General features: G+C 44.2%; 1 protein-coding gene across 1 annotated transcript; it reads left to right on the forward strand.

Annotated features, from left to right (window-relative positions):
• Positions 1 to 33: 33 nt before the first annotated feature.
• Positions 34 to 16,130, forward strand: NKRF (NFKB repressing factor). The gene is made up of 3 exons (XM_019421874.2): positions 34 to 739; positions 11,939 to 12,069; positions 13,141 to 16,130. Exons 1-3 carry the CDS (start codon positions 474 to 476, stop codon positions 15,096 to 15,098), a joined length of 2,355 nt encoding a protein of 784 aa, XP_019277419.2. The 5' UTR covers positions 34 to 473; the 3' UTR covers positions 15,099 to 16,130.
• Positions 16,131 to 17,240: the final 1,110 nt, after the last annotated feature.

Raw genomic sequence — 17,240 nt, forward strand, 5'->3', positions numbered from 1 at the left:
GAAGTTAGGGAACAGCCGCGGCGCACGCGTACTGGCCTCACAACCTCGGGGCGGCACGCGGGTAGGTAGGCTAGAACCCAGAGGAGGGGGAGTAGAGCGTGCTGGTGTCTCCCCCGGTCGCCGCGCAGTGTGTGGGTCTGCGGGTCGCTGGAGGTGCGGAGCACCGGGCCTGGCCTGGTCTCCCCGGTGCGCGTGTGACTGCGGCGGGCGCCGTCCTGCGCCTCCGAGAGTTGGAGGAGTGCCGCGGGCGTGCGCCCCGGCGTCGGAACGTGAGCGCGTGCTCGCCGTTTCCTTTTTAACGGTCGCCCCCCACGCACACACTCCAGTCCCCTGAGAGTTGGTCTTCGCGCCTCGGCGCACCCCCTCCTCACCCGGCCCCTCCCACCGGCCCCCCCCCCCCCCCACCCCGTTCCCGCTCGCTCCTGGTGGATAGCCGGCTTCATCCCCGGGGTCCCTGCTTGGGGGCGGAGAAGATGGCTGGCGGACGTCTGCTGTTGGGGGGCGACTTCCTGTCGCCGCCGCCGCTGCCCCCCCTCCCGCCGCCGCCGCTGCCGCCCCTCCCGCCGCCCCCGCCCGAGCCAGTGCTGGAGCAGTGGCGCTATAGCCACGAAAGTGACTGGCAGTGGGCTCTGCGGCGCAGCTTCATCTGTCGGCACCTGCACAGCTATCCCGGGGCTGCCCTGGACCAGCTCCTCGCGCTCTCCGCCGCCTGGACCAACCACGTTTTCTTGGGCTGCAGGTGAGGAAGGTGTGAGGGTCGGGTTACGGACCGGGGCAGGGGGCCCGGTGATGGGGATCGGGATAGAGACGGGGGCAGGATACGGATGAGGACTTAGAGGCTGGATGGAGATTGGGAGGTGCTGGAGGACTCCAGAGGGTTCGGTATTGGTCTGGGGGGTTGGCCGCGCGAGGTGGTAGAGGGTGCGGGAATCGCGGGAGCAGCTCCTCCAGGACCAGGGATGGAAATAAAGCAGCACCTGGAAGACGACTGATGAGAGGTGGTCATTGTGGTGGTGGTTTGGGAGGGCGTGGGAAATGACGAACAGCAGAATCTCGGACCTGCGTAGGACCTTCCAAGGATGCGGTAGCCGCAGAGATATTCGACAGTCGGGGCTTCGAGGGTCTGCTGGGCGGGGGGGAGGGGAGGGATCCCTGCTAGTCTCCTCCTGACCACTCCCTCTTTCCAGCCCCATTAAATAAAACAACACCAGCCCCCCGGCGGGGTTTTACTGTGTTCTGCTGGGGAGGCGATTTGTATGAGGTCTCTTAGCTGCAGGGTCCGCCTTGCGTGTAGATTTGCGCATAATGTGCCTGGACGCAAACAAAGAGATGGGTATATCTATTCTAAAAATGGATTGCTCTCCTTTCACCTTACATGTGATCAGAAGGATTAACATTTGGCCTGTGGGTGAGGTTTTAGGGGTGTGGGTGTGGGTGTGTGTGTGCGTGTGTGTCTGTGTCTGTGTCCGTGTCCCTTTCCTAGAACCTGGTGCATGTTCTGAACAGGCCTCTTTGAAAGCTCTTTGCATTCAATGGAGACTGCAGTATGGTTCCAACGCATTAAAACAAAACAAAACAAAACAAGACTTCTTGGACCTGTGTCCTTCGGAACCCCCCAAACTAATCATTCCTTTGGTAGACTTGAGAGGCTTTTTTTTTTTTTTTTTTGACACTTAGGGCTTACGGTGAATTTTTTATTAGGATGAGAAATTGTGGAAAATGATCAGATCAAATTCAGCCAATTCAGTTCTAGGAATGACCATAACAGATACAGAAAAATAGGATTGTCCACATCTACCCTTAATGGTTGAACGTAGTATCCAATATATACTTTGTTTTGCTCACTATTTTTTTCCTATCTTCTCTAGGTTAGTATAATTTCTGCCTCCAGAGACAATGATTTCACTGGAGGAACTGGTTACAACTGGGGAAGCCTCAGTTATTAATTTAGATAAATCTAATTGACCTTCATTTAACAATATTACTGTTTGCAGTTGAAAATGTACTTTTATCCTGTAATTATAGATCTCCTTGATATCATAGAAAGTCCCAGGAAATCTGAATCCTGAAGAAAAAATGTACATGGGGGAGAACAGCTATCCTTTGTGTTAATAATAAATCTTACCTTCTCTCTAGAATGTGAGCTCCTTTGGGGAAGAGGTCTTTCCTTTCTTGTTCACACCTTTATCCTCAGTGCCCAGAAGAGTGTCTTCTGCGTAATAGCCACTCAGTATATGTGTGGAGTGAACAGATGAATATAGCTTTATACTGTACAAAATGTATTCATTATTTATGTCTCTCATTTACTACAACAGCCTTGGGAATTAGGTGGTGTCTCATTTTTACAGCTAAATCAATGGAGGCCAAGAAGTTAAGAGACTTTTCCAAGGTCCCGCAGTTGGGGCCAGTACCCAGGTCTTCTGATGCTCTTTCCACTGAGACACAGCTGCCATATTTGGGAAGGATGGACCAGGAGTGAGAGCAAGTAACTGACACAAGTCACATCATTATTATATCTCAGGATTTCGTTCCAAGAACAACAGCCCTTTATGTAACTAGGGCATTAAACAACACAAAACAGGCCAATGGTAGTTGGTGTTAAAAGCTCAAGCATTCAGGACATTTTGTGTGTGTGACATCATTCCTCATCGTGTCACATTTTAGTTAAGTCAGTTCCATCCATACAAGAATTGCCATAACATTATCAAATAGCTTAACTGAAGAATAATGTTCGCATTATATCTGATCACATAGATACAGGAGAAAGGGCAAAGGCAAGAAAGAATCTTGGAAGCTAGGGACCAAGTGCCGTTTTCCACTTGAGTCAGGCTTTATGTTAGCTGTGATCTTCAGGTGGGTAAAATCTATATTCCAGTACTTGTTAAGGTTGATGTTGGCAGAGCTCATTTTCTGGTCTCTTCCATGAGAGAAGACTGCTTTGTCGAAGGAACTGCAGAATACATGGTGAAACAGCCCGTTCTAAATTTAAATTGTTAATTTATTGTTGTTCAAAGTTCGTCCTTTGACTTTTAGAACAGGTTGCAAATAATAGCACTTTTATTCCCCCACTGGAGGACTTTCTGTGTTCTGTTTTAGTTGGGGCTGAAATAACTCCTCCTAGGTCAAGGATAGCTTTGAAAACTTCTTGATCATAAGACCCAGCCAGGAGGAGCTCCCACATGATCAGGGAGGCAAACCATGTTTCATTCCTTTTGGTAATAGTAGTGATTTTCCCCACAACAAGCTTGAGTATCTTGTAACAGTGGTTCTCAAACTTAAGCCTCAGAATCACCTGTCAGGCTTGTTAAAACACAGATTGCTGGGCCCCACCCCCAGAGTTTCTGATGCAGGAGGTATGGGGCAGGACCCCCAAATTAGCATTTCTAACAACTGCTTTATAGGTGACACCAGTCCACACTATGAGAACCACTGCTTTATAGGATAAGTAATGTTTTCCAGTCAGCTTTTTCATCATTTTCCAGGCAGCCAGGAAGCTCAAATAGCTGAAATTATTTCTCTTCACTCTTATTTGTCTGTTTCATAAAAGTAAACAACCTCTCAAGATTTGTTTCTGCAAGCAATTTCTAAGATATGTCCTGTGGCTAAAGAAAAGTTAGCACAGTCTTCTAATCAACTGCACGTACAGCACTTATATAATTGTTTGTATGAATGCCTAGGGAACCGTGCAGTGTTTTACTTAAAAACTGTAGATAATGCAACAACTATATTTAATAAAGCAGAATGTTTGGTTAAGTGGAGCATTCTCTTTTCCAATCGTTCTTCATCGATAGGATCAGAAGAAGAATCCTGGCCTATTGATCTTTGATGAGATGTTAATAGGAAAAAATATATCTTAAGATGAAACCAGGTGTGCCACCTTGATTATTTGTCTCTTCCTTGTTGATAAGAGACTGATTTCTGGAAGGTAGGTGGCCAGTTGCGTTCACATTGTGAAAATAACTTTGCACGTCGGTAGCATGCATCAGCCACCAGCTAAAGAAGTGGGAGTGGGAGCTTTCAAAAGATTGATCAATAATCTGGTTGTGTGTTATTCACTTACGATGTTAGGAGTCTTATTAATAGTTTTGAATAAATAATTTTATACTTGGGAATTCTGATCTTTGCTTAGTTTTGAAACCTCAGCTTTTTTTTATTTTTGAACCTAGTAGAGCAATTTAATAATTTTTTTTCAATTTTGGAGGCATTGAGGCACCTGGATGGCCCAGTCAGTTAAGTGCCAGACTCTTGATTTCGGCTCAGGTCATGATCTCATGGTTCGTGAGTTCAAGCCCTGTGTTGGGTGCTGTGCTGACAGTGTGGAGCCTGCTTGGGATTCTCTGTCTCCCTCCCTCTCTGCCCCTCCCCCACTCACTCTCAAAAATAAACATTAAGATATAAATAAATAAAACTTTGGAAGCATTGCTGAATGTTTGTTAAATTTCAAGTGCCACTGTAGATCTTAAGTATGCACCTATCTTTTTTTCACAAATGTAAAATTCATGGGGCACCTGCCTAGGTGTCTCAGTTGGGTAAGTGTCCAACTGTTGATTTTGGCTCAGGTCATGATCTCGTGGTTTGTGAGTTCAAGCCCCGTATCAGGCTTTGTGCTGACAGCATGGAGCCTGCTTGGGATTCTCTGTCTCCCTCTCTCTCTCTGCCCCACCCCTGCTTGCTTGTATGCTCGCGCGCTCTCTCTCTCTCTCTCTCTCTCTCTCTCTCTCTCTCTCTCTCAAAATAAATAAATAAAAAGAATATAAGATTCATAAGGTGAAATGTTTTTGTCTGTTATAAATCCTCTTTATGTATGCCAGGCATGAGGGGACTTGAATAATGTCCTGATTTCCAAAAGCTTCGTACATAATAAGCTGTCTTTGAAAACTCTAAAAACCTGCTGAGGTTGTTTGGTTTTGTTTTTTAAGCATTTATGATCAAGTGGGTAAATTAATAGACATAAATACGCATGCATCTTAAAATCACTTGATTAGATTTGCCTTAATGACCTTTATTTACATCATGGTCTCTCCGTAAGAGAATATTGTATAGCCATTAAAACTCATGTGGTAATGACGTAGGAAAAAACTTATTGTAAGTTAAGAACAACGCCGTCACCCCACCAGATTGCATATAGATGATCTGATAGGAATTTTGGGGGGGGGGTGGTATGGAAAGCATAAAAAAAGGAATAAAAAGTAAACTCCAAAATGTTAATGAAGTTATCAGTGGTTGAATTTGCAGGTGCTTTGCTTGGTAGGTTCTCTAAAATTTCTGGAGTAAAGGTGTTACTTAAATCTACAGAGGTGCCTGGGTGGCTCAGTCGGTTAAACATCCAACTTCAGCTCAGGTCAGAATCTCACAGTTGGTGAGTTTGAGCGCCTGCATTGGGCTCTCTGCTGTCAGCGCAGAGCCTGCTTCAGATCCTCTGTCCACCCCCTACCCCTCTTCTGCTTTCTCTCTCTCTCTTCTAAGTAAAATATTAAAAAAAAAAAAAAAAAAAAAAAAAAATATATATATATATATATATATATATATATATATATATATATATATACCTACAGAAAAAATATAATGGAAAACAGTAATGAAAGCTTTACTGGCTTGGCTTATTTACAATTTGTGGAACCAGGGGCACCTGAATGGCTTCGTCAGTTGAGTGTCCGACTTCGGCTCAGATCATGATCTCTCGGTCCGTGAGTTCGAGCCCCATGTTAGGCTCTGTGCTGACAGCTCAGAGCCTGGATCCTGCTCCGGATTCTGTGTCTCCGTCTTGTTCTGCCCCTCCCCCACTCACACACTGTCTCTCCCCTTCAAAAATTAAATAAACATTAAAAAAATTCAGGGGGCGCCTGGGTGGCTCAGTCGGTTAAGCGGCCGACTTCAGCTCAGGTCACGATCTCGCGGTCCGTGAGTTCGAGCCCCGCATCGGGCTCTGTGCTGATGGCTCGGAGCCTGGAGCCTGCTTCTGATTCTGTGTCTCCCTCTCTCTCTGCCCCTCCCCCGTTCATGCTCTGCCTCTCTCTGTCTCAAAAATAAATAAAACGTTAAAAAAAAAATTATAAAAAAAAAAATTCAGTTTGTGGAACCAGGGGTGCCTAGGTGGTTCAGTTGATTGAGAGTCCAACTCTTGATATCGGCTTAGGTCATGATCCCGGGGTCATGGGATCAAGCCTTGCATTCGTCTCCATGCTGAGCATGGAGCCTGCTTAAGATTCTCTCTCTCTCTCTGGGGCACCTGGATGGCTCAATCAGTTAAGCATCTGACTTCAGCTCAGGTCATGATCTCATGATTCATGGGTTCGAGCCGTGTGTCAGGCTCTGCTGACAGCTTGGAGCCTGGAGCTTGCTTTTGGATTCTGTGTCTCCCTCTCCCTCTCTTAAAAAAACAAAAACAAAAACAAAGATATCCTCTCTCTCCTTTCCTGTCTCTGTGCCTGGGTGGCTCAGTCGGTTAAGCATCCAAGTGCAGCTCAGGTCATGATCTCATGGTTCCTGAATTTGAGCCCCACATTGGGCTCTCTGCCCCTCCCCTGCTTGCATGCATGCTCTCTCTTTTTCTCAAAAATAAATAAACATTAAAAAAATTTTTTTTAAAGATTCTTGGGGTGCCTGGGTGGCTCAGTTCAGCGTCTGATTTCGGTTCAGGTCATGATCTCATGGTTTGTGAGTTTGAGCCCCACATCAGGCTCTGCGCTGACAGCCTGCTTGGGATTCTCTCTCCTTGTCTCTCTGTCTCTCCCCCACTCATGCTTGCTAGGTCTCTCCCTCAAAAATAACTTAACGTTAAAAAAAAAGGTTCACCCCTGCTCACGCACTCGTGCTCGCTTTCTCTCTCTCTCAAATAAAAATAATAGGGGCTCCTGGGTGGCTCAGTTGGTTAAGCATCAGACTTTTGATTTCAGCTCAGGTCTTGATCTCACGGTTTGTGGGATTGAGCCCTCCGTCAGGCTGTGCACTGACAGGGCAGAGCCTGCTTGGGATTCTCTCTCTCCCTTTCCCTCTACCCCTCCCCTACTCGTTCTTGTTCTCTCTCTCAAATAAGATAAACTTAAACAAAGTAAGAAGTATTTTATGGGAATGCAATCCTAAGGGTCTTGTTAAAGACTCTAGGTTAATATTTGCATTGTTCTCTGAAATGTTGAGAGTTAGGGACTATACAGTCTTTCCCATTATTATTTGAGCTGGTTGGGTTTCCTCAGTGTTATAACTAATACTAAGCTGTCTGTGTTCACAACCTATGCAAAGGTTTATTTTTATAGCCCATGGGTGATGTTGAATTTTGTGGCAGATGTAATGAACAGGGAACAGCAAGTAGGTATAATTATTACTACTGTTGGAAGAAACCCGAGACAAAAGTGAATGGAATGAGTACCGGATGCATGCCATTTACAGCTGTACAGCATATTTGGAATCAGGCTGGAATTGAAGGTCTGGAGGGTATGCCTGGAACTCAAGGTGAGTGGCTTGAGTATAGTACCAATTCAGGTAGCAAAAGTGGCATTTCAGGTTTAAGATTTATAGACTTTCATTTTCACAGTCATTTGTGTTCATCCTCTACCTTGGAAATTGAGCTCCCAAATATGGATGGAAGTGATACATAGAAAGTACAGCGTTTGAGGCTCTACTTTCTGCTGTTTCGATAAGAGTAAGTGAACACAAGGTTGCTCTTGGCATTTCAATACCGGTAGCAGCAGCAGTAGCAATTATCGGTGGAGAGTGCAGGTTACGACTGAGCGGGCTTGTGGTAATCTGTCTGTGAAGGCTGCCGCGTCTCGATGCTCCGCTTTGCGAGGAAAGCTGTCCGATGGGTGTGGAACCAGCTGTGCCAAAAGTGGGAAACGTTACCCTCCTTCAAGTTCAGAACCTATTCATGTAAAGGGGTGATAGTTACTCGTATTCAGAACTTTCTTCCCAAATGGCACCCAGAGTCTCTCTTTTGGTCTTTGGCCAGGAAAGGCTCTCAAGGTAGGAAGGGTGAGTAGGTCCCCATGATAACAAAAACTTCACTTGAGCCCGTATGTTTGTTTCTCTGCAGTTATATGATAGTCTGTCAAGCAGCCAATCTACTTTATAAGGAGCCCTTTTAAAAATCGTTTTGGGGTGCCTGGGTGGCTCAGTCGGTTAAGCGTCCATCTTCAGCTCAGGTCATGATCTCATGGTTCCTGAGTTCAAGCCCCGCATCGGGCTCTGTGCTGACAGCTCAGAGCCTGGAGCCTGCTTCGGATTCTGTGTCTCCCTCTCTCTCTCTCTCTGCCCCTCCCTGACTCCTCGTGCTGTCTGTCTCTGTCTCTGTCTGTCTCTCTCTCTCTCTCTCTCTCGCAAAAATACACATTAAAAAAATTAAAGTAACACACAAAAGTAAAAGACCTTATTGGACCTCCACGTGCCCATCACCTGACTTCGGAAATATCAACAGTCTGTCATGCTGTCCTTCTCCTTTCATGTATTATGCCCCCCGTTCCTTGTGGGAGATAGTCTGGAGTATATTAAAATCTTGGGGTACCTGGATGGCTCAGTCAGTTGAGCGTCAGACTCTCAATTCTCTCTCTCCCTCTCTGCCCCCACCTTGCACTCTCTCTTCTCTCTCTCTCTCTAACTAAATAAACTTTCCAAATACTTCAGTATCTATCTGTACCAGATAATTTTTTTAATTTATGTTTTTTAAGTTTATATGTTTGAGTGAGTGACGGAGAGAGAGCAGGGAAGGGGCAGAGAGAGAGGGAGAGAGAGAATCCCAAGCAGGCTCCACACTGTCAGCACAGAGCCCGATGCAGGGCTTGAACGCATGAACTGTGAGATCATGATCTGAACCGAAATTGAGTGAGATACTTAACCAACTGAGCCACCCAGGCACCCCAAGAATTTTTAAAAATAGAGTTATAACGCCATTATTTACACTCAACAAAATGAGCAATAATTTCTTAGAATCATCCAATGTCCATGTTCAGTCTTCTCCATTTGTCTCAAAATGTATTTCTTTTAGGATTTTAAGTAATCTCTACACCCAACGTGAGGCTCGAACTCACAACCCGGTGATCAAGAGTTGCATGCTGTACCGACTGAGCCAGCCAGGTGTCCCTCAAAATGTGTTTTACAGTTGGTTTGTTTGATTCATGGTCCAGACCAGGTCCATACGTTGTATTTGGTTGATCTGTCTGCTTTAACCTGTAAACCCATTCCCCTGTCCTTTTTATTTTCACGCTATTTGATGAAGAAATTGGATTGTCACATAGTGTTTCCTTCGTTCTGGATTTGGCTGGCTATGTTCTTGTGGTGATGTTTAACATATTCCTGGGAATTAGGGGCTTGATTAGGTTTGAGTTCGATTATTTAGAGGGCCAGAATACTTTATAGATAGTGCTTTGAAATTCCTGTCATCACGTAAGGGGACACATGTCTGCTTGTCTCATTTTTCGTGATACTAAGATTATAAAGTTCCCATCAACTTTTTTGAATTGAAATTTTCATTGAGATCATTGTAGATTCACATGCAGTTGTAAGAAATACTACAGAGATGCCCTGCGTTCTTTAATCAGTTTCCCCAATGATAACATTTTGCAAAATTATTGTGTAATATCACAATCAGGATAATGCCTTTGTTCACAATCCACTGATTTTATTCAGATCCCCCCAGTTTTACTCGTACTCGTGTGTGTACTCAACTTACTCAACTTACTTAGTTGAGTACAGTTTATTACATGTGTAGGTTTGTGTAGCCACTACCATAGTCAAGATACTGAACAGTTCGGGTGCCACAAGGATCCCTCTCCTGACCCTTTTATAAGCACATCCCTTTCCTTGCCCCTCATGTGCAATATCGTGTGTATCTGTTTGTTCCTTTTTATTGCTGAGTAGCGTTCCGAGGTGCGTATGTACCAGAGCTTAACCACTCACCTGTTGAAGGACTTTTGGGCTGACTGCAGGTTTTGGCTGTTACAAATAAAGCTGCTGTAAACATTCACGTACACGTTTTTGTGTGAACATGAGATTTGGTTTCTCTGAGATAAACGGCCCGAAAAAAGTGCAGTTGCTAGGTCCTGTGGTAATTGTGTGTTTAATTTTGTAAGAAACTTCCAAGTTGTTTTCTAGAATGGCCATTCCAGTTTACACTCCTAGCGGCAGCGTATGAATGATCCGCATTCTCTGTGTCCTTGTCAGCGTTTGATGTTGTCGCTGTTTTTCACTTAGCCATTCTGAGGGTGTGTTGTGATACCCCGTTGTGGTTTTCAATTACATGTTCTCTGATGATTAATGGTGTTGACCGTCTTTTTGTGTGCTTATTTGCAGTGCGCCTGTCCTCCTGGTTAAATGCTGTTCACGTCTTTTTGTTCATTTGTAAATACATATTTTTTACGGTTGCATTTTGAGAGATGTTTATACTAGATACTCGTTTTTTGTCAAGTGTGTGGTTTGCAAATAGCTCTCCCAGTCTGTAGCTTGTCTTTTCATCCTCTTCGCAGGGGCTTTAATTTTGATGAAGTCCTTCTTTCCAATTTTCCCTTTTATGGGTCATACCTTTGGTGTCCAGTATGAGAACTGTTTGCCCAGCCCTAGATGCTGAAGATTTCTCCTGTATTTTTAAATCAGTGTTGTAGTTTTACATTTTACATTTAAGTACATGGTACATTTCAAATGAATTTTTGGATGAGAAGTAAGGTTTAGGTTAAGGGTTTGTTTTAAACATGTACTCATTTTTGGGGCGGGCGCAAGGGGGGAGGGGCGGAGAGAGGGCAACAGAGGATCTGAAGCGGACTCTGTGCCGACAGGCTGACAGCCCGAGGTGAGGCTCGAACTCACGAACCGTGAGGTCATGACCTAAGCCAGAGTCGGATGCTTAACCGACTGAGCCAGCCAGGGGCCTGTAGGTTGAGGTTCTGTTTGTCGCCTAGAGATGCCCACTTACTCCAGCACCCTTGGTTGAAAATGCTGTCCTTCCGCTGTTGAGTTGCTTTTGCAGCTTTGGCAACGATTAGTTGAGCGTGTTTCTGGGAGTTGTTTTTTGGATTCTTCCCCGTCAACTTTTTACCTAATAGATTTAGCAGCCGTTGCTGATTATTTCTTAGTTGCTCAGAGGTACGATTTATACAGGAAAATTCCAGATAAATGCTTGCTTTCTTCCTTTAATACTACCTGTTTTGGAATAATGACTTGATTCCCTTACTGATGCTCAAGTTGTCTCACTTTGCCGGTAGTAGTGTATTCAGATTGGCTTCTGAGTCCATTTGACACAACCCATGAGGTCTTTCATAGCTTTCTTGTTTCCAAGCACAGTAATCTCTCCCACGTTCATCTTGTACGTTTCCTGCTCCAGACTTGGAATCAGCCATTCCTCTAAGGACCCCGGTTCCTTTTTGTGGGAAATGGCAGAGACCACAGTCTGGATGTTAACAACCCAGCCACTCTTAACACTCTTAGTACTTCTGTAAATATAGAAAGTGGTTATTTACATATAGTATACATATATGATAGAAAAAAATGAATCATGAGTCTATATGAGTACTTGCAAATCAAAGATAAGATCTTCCCCTAAATATTTTAAAGTTTATTTATTTATTTTGAGAGTGAGAGAGAGTGCAAGTGGGTGGAGGGGAACAGAGAGAGGAGAGAGAGAATCCCAAGTAGGCTCTGCGCTGGTAGTGTGGGCCTGAATTTGACGAAGTGAGATCGTGACCTGAGCCGAAATCAAGAGTCAGACGTTTAACCCACTGAGCCACCCAGGCGCCCCCACTTAAACTTCTTGATTTTATGTTTTGTGTCTTCTAATGAAATAACATAATTACTCCTTTGATAGGTAAATGTTTTAGAGTAGATTCTTCAGTTTTATAGCCAAGATGCTCCGTTGATAAGGTCCTCTGGGAGCAATTACAAGATTGGCTCATTTAGAAGCTTTTTTCAAAACGACATTCTTGTCTGTTTTAACCATAGATTATATTAATTTAAATAGGTACAGCCCACGCCTGATGGAAAAAATTCTGCAAATGGCTGAAGGTATTGATATTGGGGAGATGCCTTCATATGATCTGATGCTGTCCAAACCTTCCAAAGGTCAAAAACGTCACCTCTCAACATGTGATGGTGAGTATGCTTGTTTCTGGAAGGTGGGATTTGAAGAAACGACACGGCTTTTTCAGAATGATATGAGCGTGGTATGTGATTTTAAATAACATGGGTAACATTGGACTTACGTAAAAGAGTTTTAACTTTTAGTTATGTACAGTATTTTGTTGTTGTTGTTTTTCCCGAGGATGCTAAATAGAACTGAAAACTAAGAATATACTGAGGTCACACTATAATGCTATCCCTGAAGTCCATGCCATGGAACCTCCCTCCAAACAGAAGAGCCTTATTACTCTGATCATTAGAACATCTAAGTAACTAAATCCTCCTGGATGGGTCCAAGATGGACCAGCTTTCTACTGAACGGTGTTACAGGGAGGAAGCTCTAGTGTCTGCTATAGCCTCGACAGAGAGTTCTTCCGTAGCTTTAAATTCGATGTCCCCCATAAATCATTAGTTCCCAGCTCCTGTTTGTTCTAGAAATGAAACATAGCAAACCGCCCTTTTGTGCTGAATAGGTCGGAACTAAGATTTTGACTTGAAACCCTTTGGGGTCTTTTGATAATTCTTATTCTTTGAGTTTCAGTCACAGCTCTGTAGAGAACGATCACAGAGTCACTCACCCCTGGTACCAAAGAGAGAGGCTGTGTAAACGCCACTGGCCGTCATCTCTTTTGCATCAGAGCCATCTGTTCCATTTGCAGGTTTTCAGAAGGGCGCTTGTCAGCACAGGTGGTGTGAGAGTATACTGGAACTACCTCTTCCCCAGTGCACTTCACCTGTGCTTGAGCTCATTGGCTACAAAAGTTTCCACCGGTCACGTGTGGTGGTGCCCTGCGTACTTGATGCGGTGGCATATTTTCTATCAAGGTTCTTCCCTTACACTTAGGACAGGGAACATCCGTCCTTATGCTGGAATCCTACGTTGATCCTTGAGTCCCTTTGCCTAGATGACCTGAAGTTTTTGTGATGGGAAGTATCTTGTACCGACAGTGCCACTTGCAAATAATACAGTTGGTACTCTTTTCCTGTTTGCTTCTTTTGAAATATTCCCTCCTTAATGAATTGTAAATTTCACTCATTCTGTAGGTCAAAATCCTCCTAAAAAGCAAGCCGGTTCCAAATTCCATGCGAGACCTCGTTTTGAGCCTGTACATTTTGTAGCTAGTAGTTCAAAAGACGAAAGACAGGAAGATCCTTATGGCCCTCAAACAAAAGAGGTAAATGAACAAACACATTTTGCCAGCATGCCGAGAGACATCTACCAAGATTATACTCAAGACTCTTTTAGTATACAAGATGGGAATTCTCAGTATTGTGATTCATCGGGATTTATTTTCACAAAAGACCAGCCCGTAACAGCCAACATGTATTTTGACGGTGGGAACCCTGCCCCGAGCAGCACATCACAGCAGGCAAACTCTCAGTCAGCTCCTGAGCCTTCACCGTCACAGACATTTCCTGAGTCAGTGGTAGCTGAGAAGCAGTATTTTATTGAAAAATTAACAGCGACTATCTGGAAGAACCTTTCTAATCCAGAGATGACTTCTGGATCTGATAAAATTAATTACACATATATGTTAACTCGGTGTATTCAGGCATGTAAGACAAATCCTGAGTATATATACGCTCCTTTAAAAGAAATCCCTCCTGCTGACATCCCCAAAAATAAAAAACTTCTAACAGATGGTTATGCTTGTGAAGTTAGATGCCAAAATATCTACTTAACCACAGGTTATGCCGGCAGCAAGAATGGGTCCAGGGATCGCGCCACTGAGCTAGCTGTAAAACTCTTGCAGAAACGTATTGAAGTTAGAGTTGTCCGACGGAAATTCAAGCACACGATCGGGGAGGACCTTGTGGTGTGTCAGATTGGCATGCCTTCCTATGAATTTCCTCCAGCTCTGAAACCACCAGAAGAGCTGGTGGTGCTGGCCAAAGATGCTTCTGGGCAGCCGATTTTTAATGCTTCCGCCAAACACTGGACCAATTTTGTCCTTACGGAAAATGCAAACGATGCCATTGGCATCCTTAACAATTCTGCCTCATACAACAAAATGTCAGTTGAATACAAATACGAGATGATGCCAAATCGCACGTGGCGTTGTCGAGTGTTCTTGCAAGATCACTGTTTAGCTGAAGGTTACGGAACCAAAAAAACAAGTAAGCACGCAGCTGCCGATGAGGCTTTGAAAATCCTTCAGAAAACACAGCCCACTTACCCATCTGTCAAAAGTTCACAATGCCAAACAGGTTCTTCACCCAGGGGATCTGGAAAGAAGAAGGATATAAAGGATCTCGTAGTTTATGAGAATTCTTCGAACCCGGTGTGCACGCTGAACGACACCGCTCAGTTTAACCGGATGACGGTCGAGTACGTGTACGAAAGGATGACGGGCCTCCGATGGAAGTGCAAGGTGATCCTGGAGAGCGAAGTAATCGCAGAAGCAGTTGGGGTGAAGAAAACCGTCAAATACGAAGCTGCCGGAGAAGCTGTAAAGACCCTCAAAAAGACCCAGCCGACCGTCATTAACAACTTGAAGAAAGGAGCTATTGAAGACGTGATTTCAAGAAATGAAATCCAGGGCCGCTCGGCAGAGGAGGCTTACAAACAACAAATCAAGGAAGATAACATAGGAAATCAGCTGCTGAGAAAGATGGGCTGGACGGGTGGCGGGTTAGGTAAATCTGGCGAGGGCATTCGGGAGCCCATCTCCGTCAAAGAGCAGCATAAGCGAGAAGGGCTTGGTCTCGATGTAGAGAGGGTGAACAAAATCGCCAAGAGAGATATCGAACAGATCATCAGAAACTATGCCCGCTCGGAGAGCCACACGGATTTGACTTTCTCTACGGAGCTGACTAACGATGAGCGGAAGCAAATACATCAGATTGCCCAGAAGTACGGTCTTAAGAGTAAGTCGCATGGGGTAGGCCACGACAGGTACCTGGTGGTAGGTAGAAAGAGACGGAAGGAAGACCTCCTAGATCAGCTCAAACAGGAAGGCCAGGTGGGGCATTACGAGCTTGTGATGCCTCAAGCAAATTGAGATGTTGCTAATTTATTTTGGAAATGCCCGACGAGGCAGATTTGTGAATTAAAGAAATGCTACATGTCCTGACTGCAGAGTATATTCATTCTTAAGATGTTTCACCTTGTTCATTTCATATAGTGCTTTACTAGGTATTGGAACCCGAAGAATTCGGTCCGCTTGTATTAGCTTCATTCAGCAGAGGATACTGTGCGGTTATCGTTTGTGTCTCTGATATCGCTGTGTCCCTCAGATTTTACTAGTTTGTACAAAGCAAGAACACACGTCCAAATGGAATTTCACCCCGAGAAAGAAATTCTCATTTGAAAGGGCATAGCACAGCAATCTGCAACAATACGTAAAGTTGATATCGACGACGATAAAACTACCGTCTTAATTCCAGACTTACTGAAAACGTCAGATCGTTTTGTATTACTATTTTCATCTTTGTGTGAAGCCAGTTACAGAATGTTTAACAGTAAATTGTGCTGTACGTGTAAATGTCCTTACCGACTAAATGATGTAAAACTTTCTTAAAGTAATTTTAGTGTTCCTTTATTTATAACTTCTACCATGTGGTTTCCAGAATATTGAAAGTGATTTACTGTATCTTGTGATATAGGAGTTTTAACCAATTCTAGTTTTCATGCTGAGAGAGCACTACTTGAGAGAGCAGTTGAAAAGTTTCAAAAACTTTGATTCAGTCTGAAGAAAGGAAGCTGGAGCTGTTTGTTCTTGGTGCCTTGCAGAGAGACTCACAGCAACTCTCCGTTATAGCTTTTTCACACGGTTTGGACGTACCGCACGTCCAAGGCGGCCATAACCGTGGTAGAACTTGGTAAAAGACTGCAGATACATTGGTGCTTTGATGAAAAGGTCAGTTGGCCGGTCCCTCTCTCAAAAAGCTTACCAAGCCCCAAAAGCCAACTTTGTAACATATTTAAAACTGCTATTTTCGCTTATTTCTGGAATGTAAAAAAAAAAAAAAAAAATGTATAAAAAGAATTAGCATATGCTTCCTGAATAAAAAGGAGCCAAAGTTGATCAAAATGGTGGCGTGCTTATTTCCGGGCAGCAGCCTAGTGGCGACACTTTGGATCTTTGGAGGGGGGAAGTGGTGTTTGCACAAAATATTTCCACCCCAGAGCGCATGTGGATGAACATAAAAGGACTTGGCAGATACGAACAGCTAGCCAGTCACCCGTCACGTTTTCCTATGGCCCAGCCTGCTGGCTGCAACCAGATCTCAGGCTGTTTGTTTACTTTTACGTGATTTGGGTTTTGTATCTCAGAGCAAGTATTAATATTTACAGTATTACTATTCAGAGAGGACTATTCATATCGATAGTTAAACACTCCAACGAAATGACAGGGCAGTTAGGTGGCTCACAGTGTCTTAAAACGTTTAGCACCGTATCTGAGATGCAGTCGGCCCACCATAAACAGTAATTTCCTTTCCCCTCTATTTTGCATGAAGAAGCTGTCCATGGTAGTTAAACCGATATTTTAAACATATAAAGGGATTCACTTTTACACCTGGATCTCCATCTTTTAGTCACCCACGGTGATTAACTGTGTGTGATGTTTGCTTCTCACTGACTCCCTTTCTTCCTACAGTGGGTGGCCTTTCCTGACGTTGGTAGAAAGAGCAATGAGGTGTGCGTTCTGTTTTGGCCCTTCACATTTTAACAATAGCAAAGGGAACAGAAGCCGGCATGTTTATGGATTTTACAGGATTTTTTCTTTTTTTTTCACCCCACAAGGCTCATGCCAGACTTGAGAAGCTGCGGTTCAGCTAGTGAGTTGGAAAAGCCAGCCTTCGTTCCCTTGAGTAGGAGTTGGCTTTGGGGAATCAAGGGGTGTGAGAGAACTCCTTTCTCTCTTTACATTGCTTTCCTCTTCCCAGCATGATTTTGGGGGCGGGGCTGGGTGGGTGGGGTGGGAAGTAGGGAAATGCTATCTATGAATCTGGTTTACTTAGATGAAGTTCAACGGAACAGAATATTAATGTGGTCACAGTTAAGGCTCCCAAATAATTGGGCCAAATGTGTGCGTGTGTGTGTGTGTGTGTGTGTACATATACATATATATGCATACGTAGACAATTTGTGTGTGGAGGGTGGGGGACAAGTATATGTTTGGTTCTGGATTTGAGGGTCC

The sequence above is a fragment of the Panthera pardus genome, unplaced genomic scaffold (assembly GCF_024362965.1).
Source record: "Panthera pardus isolate Hobbes unplaced genomic scaffold, ASM2436296v1 HiC_scaffold_27, whole genome shotgun sequence".
Taxonomy (NCBI): Eukaryota; Metazoa; Chordata; class Mammalia; order Carnivora; family Felidae; genus Panthera; species Panthera pardus.